Genomic DNA, 23,251 nt, shown 5'->3' on the forward strand with positions numbered 1-23,251 from the left:
ATATGGGTATAAACACATTAAAGATGAGGTAAACAATTAATGCCAATCAACATGTTTTTTAAGGGAGGAAGGGTTGTCAAACTGGATTTCATTATTTGATGTGATTGTAGGTTTTGGCTGATAAAAGTAATTGCAAAGATGGAATATATTCTGACTTTTGTATGTTTGACAGCACAACAGATTCTGATTTAAAAATTAGCATTCTACCCTATCAATACAAGGCACATAAAATGGATTAAGAATGGGCTGACATGTCAACAAAGAAGCTGTCAAAGGAGACTCGCTGTAGGAGAGTATTTTGGTTTTTTTTAGAGGGGGTCTGAATGCTATTGAATATTTTCAATAATGACTTGGAAGTAAATATCAAAACTGCTGATAAAACTGGAAAATGTTGGAGGGGACTAGGAGTTACACAGAAATGCTCTCAGGGTGATTGTAAGGAAGCTTTCAAGTGGAAGAACAGGCAAGCAGACCACACACACAGGAACCTGGAGCTCAGTGCATCCCAGAGGGATTTCAGCATCCTAAAGGAGCAGCCCCAAATAGTTCTGCTAATTTGGTGTTTTGTGGCTTTTGCATGTTATTTTTGGAGGGGCTGATGCTATCCCTGGCTGTGTCATTCAGAGGAGTAATGTAGGGATGAAATTTTTAATTTCTGCATGTTGCACCACTTGATGTTGAAATGACATATCTGGCTCTGGTAACCCAAATTTAGAAAGAATGTTGGGGAAAAAAGAAAAAGTCGCAGAAATAAAGCACACAAATTATTCAGGGACTAAAAAACCACTACTGAGTATGGATGCTTCCAGAGCATGATGTATTTGTTTTATGAACAAGGGCTGAAAAGCAACTTGAGACTTGCTTATGAGTGCCTTTGGGGGGGAAATGGCAGATGCAGAAGAGCTCTTTAATGTAGCAGAACTGAGCAAAGCCAAAACCTACAGAGAAAACATCTGCAGAAGCATGGGCAGGGATTCAGTAGATCATGCACCTCTGAGGAGTGGTGGACTTTTGCCCCAGCTCCCAGTGACTTTAGATTAAGACTGAAATATTTTGATTGTGTATTTGTTGATCAGACATGGGGTGAGGGAGAAGATGTTGACCTGCATGTGAAAGCTGAGATGTGGTGGTTTACTGGTCCCCTCTGGCTCTCTGCTGAAAGCCCTGCTGCTGTGAGGCTGACAGTTGAAGGAGCTGATGGACTCACCAGTTTCTTTCCTACAGGGCTTCATCTCTGCTCTTCCTCCTGCCTCCTTCCAAATCCCCTCCCTCCCTCCCCTCTGTGCTCTCCATCCTGAGGCACTACAAAATGCTCAGAGTGAAATTTCTCAAGCTGTTGGTCGGAGAGACGGGAGATAATGCTGAAAATTTCGCTTGGTGTGTTCTCAGGCAGGTGTTCAGAAGGGAAAAAGCCAGGAAAACTTTGTGCCAGAAGTCAGCCAACTTTCCAAACTGACACTGTCTCCTTTTGCTGGCAACTCAGGAATTTATGCATGTCCTGTGAGTGAGATGTCCCCAGAGCAGCCGGGGAGGCTGGGACATCACTCCCTGAAGTGCTGTCTTGAGGAAACCAGTCTCAAAGATTCAAATGCTCCTTTGTTTATGAAATAAAGTCCACCAGACCTATTGCCAATTGTTTATGCTAAAGAGCACACTCCCATTAATGCTAATGGTGCTTTGGAGCATAAATCCTTGCTAATTGATATAGGAATGTATCCCAGAAGAGTTTACTTTACTGCTGATTTAGCTGATAGATATAAATGTGTGAGAGGGAAATATTAGCATTCATGTAAAACAATTAGGTTATCAACAGGGGCAAATGATTCAGAAAATGACTGCAACTTTCCAGTTCCCTTTAATGGAAAAAAAAAAGAAAGTCTGCTAATGAGGAAAATCAGAGGGAATACAAATATGAGCTAATAATTGAGATTATTTAATATTTGTGTTACATCAGCAGCCTCTGAAAAGCAGGGCAGGGTTCCCACCTGAGCTCTGTGCTGATGTGGGATGGTCAGGACCATCCTGCTGCCCACCAAGGCAAATCTTCCCTGTGGCCTCTCTGGTGGAGCAGTGTTTTTGCCTTACAAAGCTGATGCACCTGGCCACTGGATGTTGAGCTCAGTAACATGTACTAATATGCATGAATAGAAGGATACAAGCAGCAGATAGATTTCCACAATTTAATTTTTTTTTTTCAGATAATATAATGGCATATGAAAAGTGAGGCAGTAATGCAGTTCAAAAGAAAAAAAGAAAGCAACCCCTCTCCCTCCCCTCCCCTCATTCTCCTGGATCTTTCTGCCAAAGGCTGACATTATTGAAAGCTTGATAAATACAAGAATTATGGCCATTTCCATAAAAATCAAGTTTGTTTAAAATCTACAATTTTGTGGCAAATATACAGCCATTGAAGGAATAATTTTTTTCAGTGTACTCAACAGTTTTACCTATTCGATTGCCATTTAATTCATGGGTTTTGATGTGAAAATATTTTTTTAAGAGAAGGCTCAATACAGGAAACGTACAGTAAGCCATGGATCTTCCCCAAAAAGATGCCTTGACCTCCAGGGTGGAATCTGTGGAATTTTGAGCATATGGGTTTTCATTTTTTAACTCTAAACCTATCTAGAATCAGGAGGAAAAAAAGTCATATACCAAAAAGTACAGTATTGTATTGTTTTATAGCATTTTCTCATTCACATATTTTAGCCATTTTTTGATTTTAGTGCAAAACCAAACATGTTTTGGTTTCAAATACAGAAAGAGATCAAAATTTCTGCATCTTAGAATCTTTTGCTGCAAGTCACTGAATGGCAAGACTTTTTCTCCCCACAGATTTCAGTAAGCCTAATTTTCAAAATCTCCATTATTAATGAAATATCAAGTGAATTAGTTAACATTTGCCTGGGCATGGTTAAAGACCTTATACCCAGGAAGATTTCATATAACAAAAAGCGCCCAATCCTAGAAACATTTTTTTGTTCCATTTAATGCTCATAAAATTTTACAGACAACAGAATCCTTTCTTAAGCTTTATTTAAGAAATCGAATACTATTATAGTTCAATATATATAAGACACATCCAGTATTGTGTTCCTGATAGCAAGTGCATAGATTTTGTTAAGATATCATTTTTATATTTAATTTTTTTTTATTTGTTACTCAGTAGCACGTTTCATGATCACACGAAGGGATATTCCCAGTGATTTTACTAAGAGCATGAGAGAAAAAACAGAACACAGCAAAGTAGTGAAACTACAACAGAGATGAGGAACAAAAACGATCAGGCAAACTATCAGTACAGTCGATTCCTGATAAGTGAATAATCTGATTGCTTGGTCACAATGCTTTATTCACTTATCAGGAATGATTCACACTACATTTTGTTAAACTGTTTTCCTTAGCCTAATACCTAAGAGTCACACTGGGCAAAGGCACACACACTCTGGCAGGCTATTCTTTAATCAGCGAGTCTTGTGACAGTTTGGTAATTTCCCATGGCGATACACATATAGCTAACAAAGAGACATTTTGCTAACACTGCAAGGTGCCTTACATAATTGAAATTAAAAGCATGTGTTTAAGCAGGACAAACTGTTCAGCTGCATTGCTTTAAGGAACTCATTTTTCCCCCATTGTTGAAATGAAAAAAAAAAAAGAAAGAAAGAAAACCCTGTATCTTTCAGCCCTGAGTATTTAAAAGAAACCTAACTGCAGTATAAGTCTTTTTTTTTTCAGTTGTATTTTTGGAAGAAAAGACCCTTCACAAAGCTCTAGTTTCTTTCCTAAGACCAAGTTTGGAGGAAAAAAAGAGAAAAGAAAATAAAGAAAACATCCACAGCAAGCTAAAAAAACCCAGAGAGCAATTCTGATTTATCCATCATGCAAGTCAAGACTTACTTAACTGAATCCACTGGTGTCAAAATTTTCCAAATCGAGATCATAAACTCTAGAGGTGTCAAAGACCCAGGACATATTCTGACCATCAGGTTCTGCTTTCCTGCCTGGGCTGTCTGCTACAGGCTCCTGTGGTTTTAGGTAAAACCAGGAGCTCTTGGACCCCTGACCTCTGATAACAGACCCTGTGGGATGGCACTGGAGCTCACTGGGGGCTCCAGATTCATCACTTGTTTGCTTCTCATGGAAACAGAAAAGTGAAAAAAAGGAAAAAAAAAAAAATTCAGAAAAATAGATCGAGCAGTAACAACCAGGCCAACTCACAAGCCACCAGAAAATTTCAAAAGTCTTCCAAAGGCAGGAACCAACGTTGCTGCTGACACCACACGGATACACCCAGTGCGCCAGGACCTTGTTGGACGGTATTGATGGGGCTGTGTGTGTGTGTGAGCCAAAGCCAGAGCGCCAGAAAGACCAGGGGAGAGGAGACAAGAGGGACAAGTGTCGTTTGGGTCTCATAAGAGCACTTTTAAGTGGTCTTCAATTCCTGAGCATCACAGAAAGTGGGACAAAGGAAAGGGATGGGGGCGTATGGCTTGAATTCCAGAGAGCACTCACCAGTGCTTCTCTCTCCTCCTTGGGTTTGGTTGGTTTTGTTTTGTTTTGTTTTTTCCCCCCCCCTCTCCAAATTGTAAGGTTTGTATCTGCGATCAGAGGAGAGAAGAGACTTTCTGTAAACCAGAACAACATAGATTTTTCTTTTGCAGCTTTTATTTCATCGTGGTAGACACCGGTTGGGGGAGAGCAGAGAGATTCTTGTGAGGAGGAAAAAATTATAGGAAAGGAAAGAATAAAAAAGCTAAGAGCTGAGTGTAAAAAAAAATGAGAAAAAAGGTGCTATGGTATTTCTTTAGTCCCTTTTGAGATTTGTGTAATACTATCAGCCAATGCTGAGAATGATCTGCTTTGTAAGCCCACAGCAAAAATATCACCCATTGGAACAACGGGGGATCTTTTTTCCATAATTTATTTATCTTTTTTTTTTTTTAATTATTTTTTCTTCCATTGGCTTTAGTAAGAAAGTCTTCCTGTGCTCACTTGGATTTTACTATATTTTTTAAAGTATTATATGTACAACCGCACACAACAAGCTTGATCACCTGGTAAGATTTTGCAGGCTCTCCCAGCCCTAGTTAAGACATGATTAGTTTCTAGGGAGAGTTTGACTAACGCCATATGCCGTCAGATTACTGTGCAGTTTGGAAAAAATCCCAAGGCTATATCCTCCTTTTCTTGAATGTTTCATATGCTTCTGTAACGTAGTGGCAGAGTATTATTATTATTTTTTTAACAACTAGGAAGAAATGATATCCATAATCCACATTTTCCAGACTGACTGAAATGCCACAGCAAAAAAAAAAAAGAAATCTTTTCAGGTGTCTTCTGTGTGTTTGTGTGCAGAAGGTTTTGAAGTTTGAAGGCTAATAAAAGCTACCTTCAATAGGACTTTGCAGGAAACTCATTTAAAATGCTTCCTGCTCCAAGAGATTATCCAAGTGATAAGGCATGACTAGGGGGAGGAAGAGAGAAAAAAAAAAAAGAATCAAAGAAACCAGAATATGTCTAAAATGTACAAATCCTCTTTTGCCCCCCAATCAGCTATTCACTTAGGTGGAATCGACTGTATCTTTTGTACACAACCAACAAATAGAGAAAAAAAAAAAAAAAACAGGCACGTGAAACAGTGAGGTGTGCAGATGTATTACCAACACAGAATGACCACCAACAATACAACACACAAAGTAGAGAGACAAGTATTAGGAAAATGGTTTAATATTGGAGACAGAAGCAAAAAACTGCATCACACAATAACATACGTTACAAAAATAAGTCTGACTGTTTCAACTACACGGTTATGTTCACAATGAGGACAGAAGAATCAGAAAAAACTCTGATCTAAACAGCAAAAAAGCAAACCCCTAACGTTTTAACTAATACATTTATCCACGCAAAGTGACCGAGTACTCCTAATTCTAATTACCTTATTGTGTAACTGCACGATACAGAATAAAAAGTGAAACTTACCGCTTTTGTTAAGACAAAATTCTAAACACTAGATATAAGCAAAGGGAAAAAAAGAAATCAAGCCAAAGTTTTGGATTCTCAAAACAAAACCAACTCTCTTTCTACCGTCCAGAAATCAAACTTGAAAATCAGTCATGATCGAGGGGGCCCACGAGAGTAAGCCACAAAAATTTCCATTTGTTTTTTAATCTCCAGTATAAAAAGTTCCACTGGTACAAAATGCATAAGTACAATCAAGTTGTAGAAATAGGAAAGCCTGCTTTTTTTTTTTGCCTTTTTTTTGTTCTTTTTTTTTTTTTTTTTTTTTGGCTCAAATTCCATCAAACAACAAAATCCAAATGCATCAATAAAACAGAAACAATACTCAAATGGTCTTACAGTTTCCACTAGATTGCATTAACTTTGGCTTTTCTCAGACAATACTTAAAAACTAGTTTGTAATTCTAAACAAAATGATAGTATTATTAATCTACAAACAACAATTCCCACAGCACGAAAAAAACACAAATACATAGGTTTGTTTTTTTTTTTTCTTTTTGTATGACATTATCCAAAAAGGTAATGAAACTACAGGATATTTTTTCCTTTTGTTAATTAGCACTTAAGATAATAAAAACAGAAACAGTAAAATGATTCCAGAGTAGCACAAGCCAAGGAACTGTAACCCCTATGGTGAAAGAAAGATGAACTTGTTACTCCTTTGAGGACTGCCATTTCATTGCAATTAGCTAATTTGTTTGATAAAACAACTAGTCTAGTCTTTTGATTAGAATTTTGTAAAGCAATTTCCCTTGTTTTACTTCCTCTCTTATTAGGCCCTTGCACCCTTGCAGCTTTTCCCTTTCATTATTTTGAAAGAGAACTGGTAGATAATTTGCCTCCCAGGAGGTGTACGTTTGGGTTTTTGGTTTTGTATTTGAATTTTATTTTCTATTTTTGAATTTTTAATTTTTTTTTTTTTTTTTTAGAGATGGACACTTTTCTAAGCAATGACTCATCTCAGTTGCCTGGAAGTACAGAAACATTCCTTGTCTCCCACTGCTAAGCCAATGTCCTGTGGAGTAATTCAGGGCAGCCTGGTGCCGAGTTACACTGCCCAAGGACCAGAGGCATCACCGCTCTAACTGGACTGGAAAACCCACAGGACACACCAGGGCATCTACAAAAGCTTTGGAAATTTAGACGGTGGGTACAATGAGAAAAATTAGTGAAACAGTCTCTAAACAATCCAAATGATGATCTCATATTATATATATATATATGTACATATATATAATATAACGTACGTGAGATGATACTTCGAATACGCACAATTGCTGCAAGTAGTACAAAATAGCCCTCAAAGGGTGTAGGAAGGCCCCAGCAGTAGTAAAAACGTGAGAAAAGTATAGATCATTTATTTATAAGTGCATGTGCTATAAGAAGGAAACTTTTTTTGCATCACTAGAGGCTAGTCCTTTCCATCCCAGGGCTCTACATAAAGAAGCATTTAAGTTGGGGATGAGAGACAAGAGTGCACCAGCTGATGTTGCTCATATAGGGCTTTGTTTTTAATTTTAAGTGGCTTCAGATATAACCAGATAGAACTAGGAGGTGGAAGAAGTTATGGCACTTTATGACCTGTAGCAGGTACTGCTGCTCACACACATTGGATTGGCAATGAATTTGCTGAACCGGTGGCAAAGAACCGAATTTGGTTGTTGGTCACTGTTTGTGCGGTAGGAACGCAACCCAATCAGACTTACAAGGCAGTGAAAAGGGCTACCAGCATCTCTTTTCTGGCTCCTTACAAAGAGCTTCCTCCAGCAAACACCCCCATCAGTCACACAGATATTCCCATGGACCACGGGCACGAGTAAAGTTACTCCTCTCTGAACGAGTGTCTGCAGGAGTAAGCCAGGATATTGCCGTGACAAATAATGGCAAATAACACCAAACATTACAGTGTATGTAAACTTTATCCATAAAAAGTAGTTTAACTGCAGTGCACACTGAATTTTCACCCAGGAAGATCTAGTGCATCTGATTTAAGCAAAAGTTCATTTATTTAAATTACAAAAATATTATTATTCTTTTTTTTTTTTCTCCTCAAGGTTTTCAAATGGTGGATTGACCGCTCCTGGTTGGGAGTGGCTCACACAATAGATAATTAAAGAATTGTTTTCTTTTTCTTTTATTTTATTAATACTGAATAGCATATTCCAGCAGCATATTAAAAGCTCTTTAAGAAAAGACAAAATCCCCAAAATCTAAAAAGGAAAACCACAAGTTAATTACGGTTTTAAATAATTTTAGTTATAGATACAGAAGAAATTTAGACAGCAGTAAAATATTTTTGTCCTTCAGATCTGCCCTGTGCATTGTTCTGATTTCAACCATGTATTAAATAAACCACAAAAAACTAAGTATATATATATTTATAGATATAGATATATATATAAAAATAAACAGCAAAATGGTGAATGTATAAAAGGTATTAACACTCAAGACAGCTCTGGGTGGAAAGGGTTAAAAGTTCAAAACTTTCTCACCTTAGAGGTTTCCATACAATATGAAGAAAATACATAGTGAGGTTTGCTTTCACAGCATTGATGTGTGCAGAGTGGTTAAAAAAGTGAAACATGGGCACTTATACAATGTTTTACAAAAAACATCAAAGAGAAATAACAAACAATAACAATTTCAGGCAACAAGACCACAGGATAGCAAGTTAACAAACTTTTTAACCTCTTTTTTTCTTTAAATATTAGGGATTTATACAAAACACATAATAAAATACCCATGTTATCAAATTACTTCACACAAGAAACACACTGAAGCTCTAGGAAGAAAGTACCTTTGGAATTTGGCACTATAGTTTCACTGATTTTTTTTTCTTTAAAAGAAAAACTGATCACATTTTGCTGAACACAAACACACCTAAATTGTTCACAATAAAAAAATGACATCAATGCGTCACAAGCCAACACAAACTTATTCTGGAATATTTTTTCATTTTCACATGAAATTATTTTTTTTTTTTTTAAGCAAACAACTTTTTTTTTGTGTTTTTTTTTTGAATCTTCTTTTTGTTCTTGTTGTTCAAGTAAACCAATTTTAAACTTGTCTTTTTATAAACATAGAACACTTAAGACCATAAGACTCATGATGAAACCACAACTTAATTCACAGAAGCACCAACGTAACACATTTTACAGTAACCTTTCTTCTGTACATTGAAACAGTATAAAATATAGGTAATTTCATGTGCATTAAACCATGGATTGTCTAACTGTGAGTCAGTTCAGCAAAAGGTGACACAAGTAGGTAGCATTTGCCCTAAAACAGGGTAAATATTTTCTTATACTAATCTACAAAAAGTGGTTCTATATATATACTTTAATGAGAAAGTGAGCCACCTAAAATGGCCTTATCAAAAAACTTTACACTGCCTGAAAAATGTAAAAACTATTACAGACCTCTAGAGACTTAAAATCAGACAGTTTTATTTCTCAAACTGTTTTGGAAGTAGTCTGTTAGAAACCAACATTCTGTGCCTCTGGACACATATTGCTATTGTCACCAGTGACCAGGCAGAATGCCAATCCCTGTATAATACTTTCAAGTCTGTTTTTTTTTTATTTTTTTTTTTACGAAATGAAAAAAAAAAAACCCAAAACCAAAAATCAACCAAGAAAAATACCCAAACAAAAAAACCCAAACAAAACGAAACAAAAACTCCAAGGAAAGAAGAAAACCAGAAACCAAAACTGAAAACAAAAAAGGAAAGAAAGAAAAAACATTTTGCCACAGGTTGTTTTTAAATCCTATCATTAATTTATCTAGTAATAAATTTCAGTCTTGCATGAATGCAGCAATGTTTTTTCACATTGACTTCCCAGAATTCATAGCTAGATGAGGTCACATGCAAATTTCAAAGGTCAAACTAGGTCAGTAGGAGAACCAAATATGATGTGAGGTCAGAAAGACATCAGAAACAATGACGGGACGATGAAACTTTTTTTTTTTTTGAGACGCCACAGGGACATGCTAGGCAAACGATGGGCTAACGGGCATGGAGATGTCTAGGGAAAAAACAAGGAAGAGGAAAAAAAGTTACACAGAATCTATGCAGCACAAACAAAATCACTTTTATGGGTGCAGGAGAAAACTAATGCAAATCTTTTATCAGTAGAGCCTACGAGCTGTTCACATAATTTGCATTAACTTACAATACTTGTCAACAAGAACACAATGGAACCCCAAAAGGATCCATCTGAAAGGAGTCAGAGAGAATGGATTCCTCTTTGGGGAGAAAAAGAGAGGAAAGAACCAGTTTCTACAAATGTAACAGAAAGGTACAGGGGGGGCAGGGGGAGGGAAAGGGTCAGACAGCTGAACTTTAAACTAGGTAATGGAAACTACGAACAAAATAACCAGACAAATACAAACAAGAGGATAAAAGCATGAACTGCAAAGGGTGGAGGGTTCAACAGTGAAAAAGCGCCCATTCTTGGCACAATTACTCTAGAGACTACTTCAAAGGATCTAGCTAGCATAGAGAGCTGCTCTTTAGGTATCCAATAAGTTAACAATAGGCAATAAATAAATTCCATTATTTCTGAGGCAGTAAAAATTTTGTATAAAAATAGAAATGCTTTTTACAAATAAAATTTACAGGCCTGTGGCTTTCTTTTTTTTATTATTATTAAATTTATCTCTCAAGAAACATCAAGTATTGTCACTCATTTTATTTTATTTTTTTTTATTTTAAACCCTGTAGCTTTAGAAACAGATCTCTAAATCTTTTTTACATTAATCCTTTCCAAAAAAACAAGAACTTAAAAAAAATGAAATATAAAGACGACCAGTGTAAAATCAGACTAATATATAACAATACGTTGATTTGAACCGAAAAAAAAATCAGATCTTCTCAAAAAACAAGTTGATGTAGTGGAAAGACTTATTTCAATTTTTGTTGCAAAATAAGTGCTTCAACTGGCATGAGGCCATTTTGTTTAACCTATAAACTGCTGGTGCCCCCCTGGTAAAATACGATCCATCCATAGAAAACAACTTTTATTGTGTGCTAATGGCACCAGGGTTCACAGAGTTAAATTGCACATTTTTTTTTGTGTCTGTGTGTGTGTGCTGTTTGGAATTTCAAGACGTTTATTTTTGTTTCGAAAAGGAGATAAATTATGCTGCAAAACAAAATACAGTAACACAACTCAGTAATTACTTGGCAAGGAAATGGGAGCCAAGTGCAGTAAGGACAAGTGGGGAGATGGAAGTGGTAACTGTAAAAATAACTGTCCCTTGGTGAAGGTTGGCTCTATGTTCTTTCTTAACCCCCCTGCAGAGGACAGGTTTGCTCATGGGACTTACCCTAAGAAAGCTAAAATAAGAGCAGTAAGCATCTGGGGTTAAGATCAGTAAGGTTTGCTGTCATTTTTGGAGCGTTTCAGCTGAACCTTCAAGCGTTTCATGCCAATCTGAAAGCCGTTCATAGCCTGGATAGCAGCTTGTGCAGAGACCGGATTGTCATAGCTAACAAAACCTGCAAGACACAGAGCACAGGCGGGAGAGAGAGTCAGCTCTGGGTTACAACAAATGTCAGAAGGCACTTTGTAAGAATTTTATGATTGCTATTTATTTGACACATTCACCTGGCTTTCAATTAGTTCTTTGATCACATTTCATATCCCATTTCCTCTCCTGTTTCCTTTTGCCTTCCTCTTTACCTACATAATGTTTCTTTACTAGCTGGGATGCAGTTGGCCAATTTTGGTGCAATGCAGTTTCCATTTTGTTATTTATATACCTACCTTAGAGACTGAAGATATTTATTACTGTAACACTTTTCAGTGCAGTATCTACATACCTCCCAGTCTATTAGGAAGTGCTATTTAGGCCAGTCTGCAAAAGGGAAGCTGAAACAGCAAGCCTGGTTACAGAATCAAACCCCCAAACTGCCTAAACCCACTGGCACACCTGGGTGTGAGTTCATGTGTGCTATGGAACATTCAGCTCCTTGGGCTCGGCCTAGGACAGTTGCAATATTAATATTTTGTAATTTTACAGCTCCTTCCAGTTCAAGATCTCAGGGTACCTTAATGTTAGTTAATTCAGTCTCTTGGTCCCCAAAGGGGTAGACAAACATCAGAATTAAGCAGCATCATAAAGACAATGGTAGGGTTTGATGAGAACTCCAAGATCTGCTCCTCGCATGTGAGCACTAACTAGGAGGATAATGCTTGCTTGGGTAATTCAGAATGGCTGGCCTGGCTCAGATTTCTTTTCCCTGGGAGACTGAAAATGTTCTGTTCGTAATATATTCAAATCTCCCTGATTCTGGAAGCACAAAGTTCATTTTCATATCTGGGCCTCCCACTTGTAATTGCAAAGCTCACCTAACTGCTGCTCTGCCTCAGCTTGGGCTAATTATTACTGCACTCAGCCTGCTGCTGTGCATCTGCTGTGAAATGCTCCCTCTTCTTTCCACTTGAATTTGCCTTAACATATATCCCTTCATTCCTCTAAAGCATGGATGCCACACTTTGTCTTCAGTCCTAACACACAGGCTTCTCAGGGCCTCTCTTTCCTCAACCAGCTTCATTCATTTGTGCTTAGTGTCTCTTCTTGGATTCATAACCTCTTTTTACCAATACTTTAACCTATCCTTTTATGGCTCTTGCACTGCTGCCCTCTTCCAGTTGCAGAGTCAGGGTGTTATTATGCTTTCCCCGCTGCATAAAATCTTCCCTCCTTATCAAGGTATCCTTGTCCAGCTGTTCCCCTTCATAGATCATCCCTGTGGCTTCACCTTAAATCAGCTTCACCAAACTATTTAAGTTAAGACTCTTGTCTGACAACTCAGGCTAACTTCTGTTCCTTCCACTCTAAACCACCTCTCATTTAAACCTCTGCCAACCTTCTCCCGGCCAAAGCCAATATGCTCTATCCATATTGTCCTGTGGTTGATTATTTGTTACCTTCTTAAGGGATAATAAATGTTCCTCCATGCCTTCCTTGGTTTTAGTAACTCTTGCCACTTCCTCACTTTCTCCCTGAGATCATTCCCTCCTAAATTTTTTGCCAAATCATGAGGAGCTTCATCACTCTCTTCCTTTCTTCCTTTCCCCTATTTGGTTCTAGGAGATCATGTCTGTTCACATGACTCCAATCATTATCTTAGCTCTACATCCTGTGTCTCCCTCCATGAGCTCTAGGATTGCCTCAGGGACAGCAAAGGGAACTAGCATGAGTTGGGGGGCAGCTGTAGCACTGTCCAGGCAGATGCTCCACAGCTGAGGTGTAGCTACTCCTCCCTACCTTCCAATTCAGCATTTCCCTCTACAGCTTTCCTGACCTTCACTTTATTCTCTTAAGTGCATATTACTGCTATGAACTTATCATCACTATAGTTCCTTTCCTCCATACCTAGTTTTATCCACCTGGAAAGTGAGCAAGTGATCTAAACTAGTCACTTGGCATCTGTGGATGGTGAATGAAGAGAAAGAAGCTCACTGCTGGCATCGGCCCCTATCATTCAGTTCTTATTTGGATTCACAATTTGTCTCTCTATACAGAATGCAATACCTGCATAAGCTTGTTACGCTCTCATCTTCTTCCTTATTGAGAACCTTCATTTATAAATCTTACTGAGGAATCTAGAATTCCTTCCCTTTATTTGTATTTTTCTGATTGCACCCATTCATCATTTTTTGTCTGAATTTTAAACCACAGGTTACATGAAGTCAGAATGATGTTTCTTAATTCTCAAAGACCCTGTCATGACAATTCTGATTTTTGTTTTAGATCTTTGGGTAGCTCTATAATCAGGATAAATAATTTTCATCATTCAAGTAACAATTTTGCTATAAGGCTGACTGCATTTCTGCATTGATGTAACTGAGTTCCCCCTCCTCTGCCTTACTTACCTATCTCATTTTTCTTATTGTAAAGTTTATGAAAGGCAAGAGATAAGCTGGAATAGAGAAACCCTTTGTCTGCTGAATCAATTAAAGCCTGTGGAGCATGTGAGAATTCATGGAAGAGCACTTCCAGGTGTAAACACACTGTTCTGTCATTCTCATCACCATTTATTCCTTTGAGCATTCATTTTGGGTTGGACAAGAAAAGAAAATATGCCTACGTCCTTTTTCTGCACAGAAAAGAAAATTTTCATTTTGTGAAGCAGTTTTACATAAAGATTCATCATTGTCTATCACTCAGAATAAACCTTCCCATTTCTGCCAGACAGACAATCTTTACACCTTTTGGATGTTTAACCTGTTCTCATCTGTAATTTGACTTCCTCCTCCTTTGGGCAGGAGACTGGAAACTCCAGAGCTTCTTTCTCTGGAGTTTCCAGTCTCCTGCCTAAGCATGTGCAAATTATTACAATTACTATTACTAGGGGCATAAAGACCAACCCAAACCAACAAATAAAAAACCCAAACCCAAACTGTACCAAGTGCAACGACCATAAATGATTCAGCAGAGAAATGGGTTCTTCAGCAGCATTATTGTCATAGTTTTTGGGTGGGAGGACAGAAAAAAAAAAAAAAAAAAAGCTTTTTGAAACACAAATGTAGGACCAAAATAAAAATTAGACCATTCTTGCTAATAAAGCTGAGGAGGTGCATGCAGACTATGCCAGTATATTAAGCTAGCAGGACTAATTCTGGCATTGCCTGTGATTTGCAGCATCACCACATGGTCACCCACTAATCAGAAAACTCAGCTTCATCTGCCACTTCCACTTTTTGTTTTTAAAGCAGAGCTCCCTCCCTGGTGGCAGAGTATCTGGGAAGGAAGAATGAGAAATGGAAATATCAGAGAAAGCTGCCTAAAACCAAAAAGACAGAGGATTCCTCCATCCATTGGGGGTTGACATCTCCATTTTCCCTTAAAGCAGATAACTTTGGTGCATCACTAAGTTAGGCAATTGTGTCCCACCAACCCAGGCAAATGTGTAAGAAGGTAATCAAAGAGTAAAAGAAAATGCACAAAAAGCAAGTGTGGGAAACGATCTGATCATTTGAGCCACCTGCCCAAACTGATTTACATTCTTTCAGCAGTCACCACAATTGCTGCATTTTGATTAACATAGCTTGATTTGTCTTTTCATCAAGATTCCTGGAGACCTCAACAACAATTTTGTAACCCCCAACAGAACTGGCTCCAGATCAATGGGGAGTCCATTTCAATTCCACTTTTCTAATTTGCAAGAGCCTCAGGGACTGCTTTAACCCATTGCAGACACAGGCTGGACTATACTGGTGTAGATATGAATAATTTTTTGTAAAGCCTAAACAGGTGAATGCTTCAAAAATGAACTGAAAGACTGTGGGAAAATGCAGAAAGAATGTCACACTCTTTCTGTGAACTGAATCAACTTTCCAAGTGTACTGTCCACTCCTCTTTTGTCATATATACAGGTGCATTCCTTGACTCTGGGAAAGAATTGCCACTTTAAAGAAAATTCCAGTATTTTATATCAACCCCTACAAAACTCATGTTTTGAGAGATTCCTTCCACCTCCTAAATCCTCACTGTGTCTTGTATAAGACCATAATTATTAGACCAATGCTCCAGAAGTTTACCACACACTGACATTCTCTGCTCCACTCCATCAAAGCACTGAACTGATGCATCTCTGCTATTCCAAAGACATCAGCCCTCCTAATCAACCCTAAAACTATTTTTATACCAACATATCATCTCCTTCTCTGCTGTGATCTAATTTTCTGACAGCTCAAAGTATTCTCTGGGAAACTTGACACTGATCTTGTGAGGCTCTCTTCATCCCTGCCCTAAGGTGAGGGAGATGCCACCTTCCATAACACACTGGAACCCACCCACAACAGCTAGAGCTGCACAGCTAAACATCAACTGTCTGCAGCATATTCTGAACTAAATGTACACACCATTCAGCCACTAATTGCAAAATCTTGTACTTAATTCAGAAGAAAGAAATTCCTGTAATGTAGAAGCAATGGGTTAAACATAGAGCTTTTTTAAGTGGCTCAGCTATACAATAGAGAATAATTAGGTATCCATAATAAGGCAATTTAATAGTATACTAAATGACATTCCCCCACATAGGGTGTAATTAGTTTCATGTACTTGACACATTCATGCGAGATGTCAGACTGGAAGATTATTATTGTTTTTTTTTTCCATATCCAATTTTTAGTTAGAAGTAGTTTGTCTTTGCATCTTCCTGCTCATTTGAGGATTAACAGTCTATTATTTTTGGAATGATTTTCCAGTATGACATTTCTCACACTGCTGTTAATTTGCTTTCCTGGCCCCTTTTCAGGATCGTGCATGCGGCTTTTACTGTTCGATTTATTAAATTTGACATACCAAAGCACTTGCTCAAATTGGTCTGTTTGTCAATGAAGACTTTAGCAGAGATAACATTTCCAAAAGGCATGAACATCTGCAGAATGTCCTGGTCTCCAAACTCCTGGGGGAGGTGGTAAATAAAGAGGTTTGCCCCTTCTGGACCTTTAGGAAAATAAAATAAATAAAAAAAAAAAGAAGTATGAAAGCAGCTATTACAAGTGCTACATTTAATCTGTTTTTCCATAATACTTACTGAAGCTGGTGGTCAGAAAGCATTTCACTTTCTAACTCTGAAGGAACAAAAGTAAGTGGATCATCAAAAGAGCAGAGCTGAAATGCAGCTCTTGAGAGCATCCCATCTTGAAAAGTGTTTACTTTGAAAAGTGTTTATTTCATAACTCTACTACAGAAGTAGTTAAATTCATCCTCTTTCTTCAATTTACATGAATGTCTTTCAGTGTAATTAAGGTTAGGAAAACAGGTACAGAATGTATTGGCTCTCAAAATGCCCCAAGAACTGCACAAGGATTCCTCTGCTGCTTCCAACACCTGCATGGGTTTGTCAGTTTAATTCCAGTTGCAGGAACTTAAGGAAATGGAAGCAGGTGAGCTCAGATTTGAGTACCACAGATTTAAACTCAAAGGGCAAGAAAATGCTGCAGATAGGAATAAAAATAGTAAGAAGAAGCACACCTTGTGACTTAAAAGTCAGTGAAGTCAGTGACAAAAAGACATTCAGAATTAAATTTGCACTGACTCATTTCAAAATGAGCTTTTTTTTTAATATAAATCCCCCATACAAAGATCTGTCTCCTGGAAGAAGCTTTGTAAAGCAAGTATTTTAAAGAAGTTCAAAATTAAGTAGTTGGGTTGCAAATAAGTGGCTTTAGACTTAGTTCAGTTTGCAAACAAAGGTGTAAACTCAAAAGTGCTTTGAATATTTTCCTTACAGACAAGATTTGAGATATGTATTATTTAAGGTGTAGGTTAAAACATCCATCCTAGTGCTGATAGGTTATTTTTTTCCCCCTAGCTCAATGGCAGCACACTGGAAATGAGCAATGGATGCCAGGAAGAGTGTGATACATGATGGAGCCAGATGTGGCCTCCATGCAGGCACCAGCAGTGTAGGTGGTACACAAAGGGAACAAACATTTCTGCTAAAACCATACCTAGAATAGCCTGATTACATATTCCCTTGCTTAATGGAACCTAAATGTGCCTCACATGTGATGTCCTTGTTTTTCTGGAGAGGAAGAGGAAAGGGCTCATGAGATTTACAGAGTTCCTTCTGCAACAGAGCCACGGAGCCTCACCCCTCCCACACAGAATCAGGCTGGCTGCTCTCTCTCAGCCTGAAGGAAAAGGTAGCAAAGTTTGCCCAAAAGGAGGAGATAAATGAATTAGATTAAAAAAAAAAAAAAAAAATCTGGGGAGGCAGGGAAAAAAAAAGATGAAATAAACTTGTCACTTGGAACTTTTTTCTTCTTGTCATAAGTAAACCATCATTCCCAGCAAATAATGTTCTTTAAAATAGTAGGGAAAAAAAATTGCTAAATAATATTTAGGAGCATATGCACAAGGCAATTCACTGTGCTTCAGCATTTAATATCTATATAGGATTTTTCTCTGGTACTTGTTTATCCTCAACCACTCCAGACTCTTCCATCAGAAATCATGGTAAGAGACAAAACATTGTCAGTATTCAGTATTGGAATTCACTCACTTGAACTTAACCACCTACTAACAGATACAAGATATATAACAAAAACATTGTGTTTTAAAAAGGATGCTGGCAATTCATAAAAATAAAAAATAAACCTAAGCTGATTTGAATGTTTCTAAACAGAGAAAAATTAAAATAGCTAGAAAAAAAAATCAAGATGTCCTTCACTATGTATCTTGCAATGACACCAAATAAACAATTTTTTTCTGGTGTCAAATAGTCTATTGTCACTGACCAAAGTGCCTGAGGTGAAAGATAAATGCAGAAAACAAAAAATGTGGAAAAAAACATTAAAAAAAATCCCCTTTCATGTTAAATAATTCAAGCTTTTAGCAGCAAATGAGAGAAAAAACTTGAGAGAAAATATACATTTGAACTCCAGTGACCCTATACAATAACCAGCTGGGGGAATGCCAAATTTGTCTTCCTAGGAAACACATCCCATAACAGTACAAAATACTATTTCAAAAGAGGATAAAAAAGATTTCTCTTGAGGATATTATACTAGGTTTATTTCCAAAGCTTATTCTTGGCAAGAGCAGTAGTGACAACATAGATACAGTCTTAGAAAGCATGCAGTATTTTCCTGTCTTTGTAGAATTAGCTGGAAATTAGGACAGGAGAAAGCAATGAAAACAGAAACAACCCCCCTGAAAATGCCTGGGAAGCATGAAGGGGAACGGAAGAGGGGAAAAGGGTAGCCTCATTTTCCTAAACACCTTTTAATTAGTATTCATTTATTCTTAGCAATAACTTCCTGAGGTTTATTTGCTGTTGGTGTGGGGAGAGGGGCGCAATCATTCACTTAGCTGCTTCCTCACAAGACCCACAATTAAGCAAAGAACCACTCAAAGTGAAAACGGATCTTGTCATTAGCTCAAAACCTCAATCAGATTAACTCCACTAGGACAGAAAATGGAAACCAGAAGGCAAAATTGCATCCACAGAGGGAAGATTTTTGTTAGCGGTTTTTATATGGTAGGTGGTAAATGCTTTTATATAAGGAAGGGATGGGTGGCAAAGCATAACTTGACGGCTGAAAAGTGAAACACATTAGACATCAAAGAAGGTGACAGTGGCAAGCAGAAAGAAACTGGAGGAAGAAGAAATCACAGATTAGATGGCCTGAGGCCTTCCACAAAGCCTCCAGGAGGAAACAGCCGCATGGCACAGCTTGGGCTGGGTCTGCTGGCGCGGACACTTATTGTCGGAACTCAGTGCATCCCTCTGGGTGTCCAGAGTTGCCAGGACCCCTGCCAGGGGGCTCAGAGACCCTGGCACACAGCCCAGAACACCTGTGGGTTTGATTATGACCCGTGGAGCAAATTACCAGCTTTGTATGAAGACCTGAAAGCCACAGCAGTTTAAGTAGTGTAATAATAAAATTATCACAGGGTGAAAATGTAGATTTTGGGGTTTTTAGAATAGGGGTTTTGGGGACAAGATGGAGGGACTTGGGCGTGTCCAGCCTTTCTTCTTCTCCTTCTCTACCTCCGTCTTCTGCTGTGATGTTGGCACTTTGGGATTGGTCTAGAGTAGAAACTCAATGTCTAATATAGGTGATAGGTATTGGAAAATAATTGTAAACATGTTATATGTAGTTCATAGTATAAAGAGATAACACTGCCCCGGGGGCAGTCAGAGTGCCTCTGTCCGTCCTGCTGGATGGACCTCGGCTGGACAGGAGAAAAATTTTTATAGATAAGATACAATAAACAACCCTGAGACCGAGAGCTGAAGAACTCCGACTCATTCTTCGGACGCGCGGGCCGAAACAGAGACTTTTCACGCGTCTCGGGGCTGCAACAAACTGCAAACTCCCGAGGACTTACCTTCCTTCTGGCTGCCCGCGGCGCTCTGCTGCTGCAGCAGGCTCTGGCTGTAGAGGGTGGGCAGCGCGGCGGCCGCGTACTGCTGGATTCCTGAGTAGGCCTGGGTGAGCGCGTCCATGGTGCCGGCCGTGCCGTTCGTCAGGCCTGTGGCGCCGAGTCCTCCGTTCAGGGCCGCCATACCTGAGAGCATTTGAGCAACTTTACAAAAAACCCAACAATAGAGAAAAGAAATTGCACTTGTTCATTAGTGCTTTCCGAAAGTCGTTGGTATTATACGACACTGAGGACGACAGCAGTGCATGCAGCTCGGCACGTCACCAAAAATGGGACTGAGGACAAAGAAACACGACTTTGGCATCAGGGTCACTTCAGCACAAGGGTTGCACAGTCAAATGGACTCGCATGCAGCCTGCTACTGGCAAGTACTACAGCTCTGTGCTCCTGAGAGCCTCTCTGCTCGTCCTCCTTGACACCCATGCTTCTGCTGTGGGTGTCTGAGGCTGGCAGTGTGGGACCTGTTTGACCTGTGTCCTTGTCTGTGGAAAAAGCAGTCTGTGAGGAAACCCGCTCTCTCTGACCAGGGTCTTCAGCAACAGCCATGACAATACCAGATCAGAAGTGTTTTGCTTATACAGAGTAAGCAGAGAACCCTAACTGTTGCCCTGATTTTTTGAGATTTTCTAAGCCTTCTGATGTTTACATTCTTGTAATGAACTTTCTCACACACCTGTAAATAACTTATTGTTTTGCATTCTTTTATGGAGAAGGAGAAATTTGATGGACTGTTGATTTGTCCAGTGTCATTGGAGAGGTGGCACTTTCAACCCTCCAATCCACTGTCACTTTTGGAAATCTATAAATGTTGGAGTCAGAAAATAAACTTCCCTTTTTTGCCTTGAGAACAGCAGTGTGTGCGCGTTGTGTTATTTCGTGTCCCGTAGTGACACCTAATTAACTGCATTTAAAACAGGCCTTTTTCAACCTAAATGCTTCTATTATAACCCTCTACACAATTACAGACTTTGTCTCCTAGGCTTGTGGTAGAAAGATGGACTGTGATGCTCTTTGCTTCCACCTTCCTCCTCCAGTTACTCCAGCCACTCCACAAGAGATGAGTAACAGCACACCCAGAGTGACTAAAAATACTTCACCCAGACTAGGCATCTTTCATGAAGAAACAAAAGCATTTATTTCTAGCAATGTTTTTCTTCACAAGGGAAGCTGAGTCCCTTTTTTTTAACTTTCAGCAATTCTCCATCCTGATAAGTAACAGAGTAATTTAACTGGGATGGCTGCTAAAGAGGAAATTTCAGATGGGATTGCTAGCTGTGCAGAAAATGACATCCCTCATCCGTGCAAACAGTGTGGGCTGCATAAGGAGTTGTACTGCTCTGATTTGATGGTGGACAAACTCCTGAGCTACAGCTTCTCTCCTCTGCTTCTATCGCTCAGCATGACTCCAAAATGAGTTATGTTGGAGTTAACATTGCTAGCAGGTCTTTCAGAAATTCCAGAAAAAGTGAATTTGCTGTTGGAAGTTGAAAGCATGGCAGGGTTCAGCGCTCTGCTCAACTTCCACACACCCAGCCTATGTCAGCCTGAGCACTAAGAGCCCACCAGGACTGAGAGGCAGAGCATGTTTTCTGCACAATTAGCCATCCCAGCTCCCCAGTTTCTAGGTGAACAGCTCACAAACAACCTAAAGGGCTTAACAAGCCTGTAGAGGTACAGAGGATCAGTCCCTAGAAAAATGGGGGGGGGGGGCACCTAAAATCATCAGCAATCAGTTCTTAGACAATGTCTAATGTTTTGATTGGTAAAATGGTGGGTGAAGATGTGACTGGTGGTGTCATATTAAGATCCCAAAGAGAGGAACAGTAAAGAGAAGGAAAGGGCTTAATTTCAGGGCAATAATAAGGGTTGGTATGTAAATTGGGCAAAAGTGGGGAAATTAAGCAGAGGACACTTTATAGTAAATTAATAATTTAATTAGACTGGGAAACATTCTTCAAGGAAGATGGCAGAAACCTTTTCCATGTGTAATTTAGATACAGGAAGAATACTGCAGGGAATTATCCAGCATTGACAGAGGAGGATAAAGATGCTGACCCCAGTATCCTTCTGCCTCTTATGTAGATTTGAAAAGCATATTCCTTTGAGTCTCCAATAATCAGGACAATTGCTCAAGTGGCACCTTTTTGGCTCCACCAGACTCTGTGCCAATTAAGAGAATTGTACTGCATAAATTATACCTTTTGATCTTACTATAATTTGTGTGACTAAACACTTGACAGAGATGTGATATTCTTAGCCTTTCCTTAATAAAATGTCTCACTTTGAAGACTTCTCTTTCCCCTCCACCCCACTTCAGAGCATCACTGATGGGAGGTACTGGCTGCCACTGCTTCGAACAAAAACCCCTGTCAGAGCTCAACAGACCTGGGTATTTCTTGTATAATGGTTCCAGTTATAAAACTGCATTGAGTTTGGGTGGTGGTGGTGGGGATAAAGGGATGGCTTCTCTGAGAAGCTGCTGGAAGCCTCCCCTACGTCCTACAGAGCCAATTCCAGATGGCTCCAAGAAGGACCTGCTGCTGGCCAAGGCCCATCAGTGACACCTCTGAGGTAACTTGGTAAAAGGAGGAGAAAAAACCCTGAGCAATGGTAACTGCAGCTAGAGAAGAGAGGAGTGAGAGTGTGTGAGAGAAACAGCCCTTCAAGGTCGATGGAGAAGGAGGGGCAGGGGCTGAGATTCCCCTGCAGCCCCTGGTGCAGCCCAGGGTGAGGCAGCTCTGCCCTGCAGCACCTGGGGGTCCATGGGGGAGCAGGGATCCACCTGCAGCTCATGGAGGAGCCCACACCAGAGCAGGTGGATGCCCAAAGAAGGCTGTGACCCCACAGGAAGGCAGTGCTCCTGGCAGCACCTGTGGAGAGGATTGCACTGGAGTAGGTTTGCTGTGTGACCCCGTGGGGGACCCAGTCTGGAAGAGCCTGTTCCTGAAGGGAAATGCCATGGAACACATCCACACTGGGGCAATTTGTGGAGTGCTCCTCTGGAAAGGGACCCACATTGAAGGAGCAGGTGAAGAACTCTCTCCTGTGGGAGGGACCCCATGCTGGAGCAGAGGAGCAATGTGAGGAGTCCTGAGGAGGAAGGAGCTGCAGGAACAATGTGTGATGAACTGACTGCAGCCCCCATTCCCTGTCCTCCTGCACCACTGGGCACAGTGGGTAGAGAATTCAGGAATAAAGTTAATCCTGGGAGGAATATAGGAGTGGGGAGAAGGTGTTTTTAAGATTTGGCTTCATTTCTCATTATTCTATTCTGAATTGATTGGTAATGAATTAAACTAATTTCTCTATGTCAGGAGTG

The 23,251-nt window shown here is 39.4% G+C and overlaps 1 protein-coding gene across 11 annotated transcripts in view; it reads right to left on the reverse strand.

Moving 5' to 3' along the window:
- Positions 1-3,019: 3,019 nt before the first annotated feature.
- CELF2 (CUGBP Elav-like family member 2) overlaps positions 3,020-23,251 on the reverse strand; it is a 548,688-nt gene continuing 528,456 nt past the window's right edge. For 7 of the 11 annotated variants that reach the window (XM_071424129.1, XM_071424123.1, XM_071424121.1 and 4 more), the window contains 3 exons: positions 19,879-20,076; positions 16,339-16,482; positions 3,020-11,521 (listed from right to left, as the gene is read on the reverse strand). In XM_071424129.1, the coding sequence (XP_071280230.1) occupies positions 11,394-11,521; positions 16,339-16,482; positions 19,879-20,076 (470 nt within the window). In that variant the 3' untranslated portion in view covers positions 3,020-11,393. The remainder of the gene's footprint in view (positions 11,522-16,338; positions 16,483-19,878; positions 20,077-23,251) is intronic. The other 4 variants (XM_071424122.1, XM_071424124.1, XM_071424126.1 and 1 more) reach the window with 1 other exon arrangement.

This window comes from Agelaius tricolor, unplaced genomic scaffold (genome assembly GCF_023055355.1).
Source record: "Agelaius tricolor isolate 1412-34295 unplaced genomic scaffold, bAgeTri1.0.p SCAF_3, whole genome shotgun sequence".
NCBI classification, from domain to species: Eukaryota; Metazoa; Chordata; class Aves; order Passeriformes; family Icteridae; genus Agelaius; species Agelaius tricolor.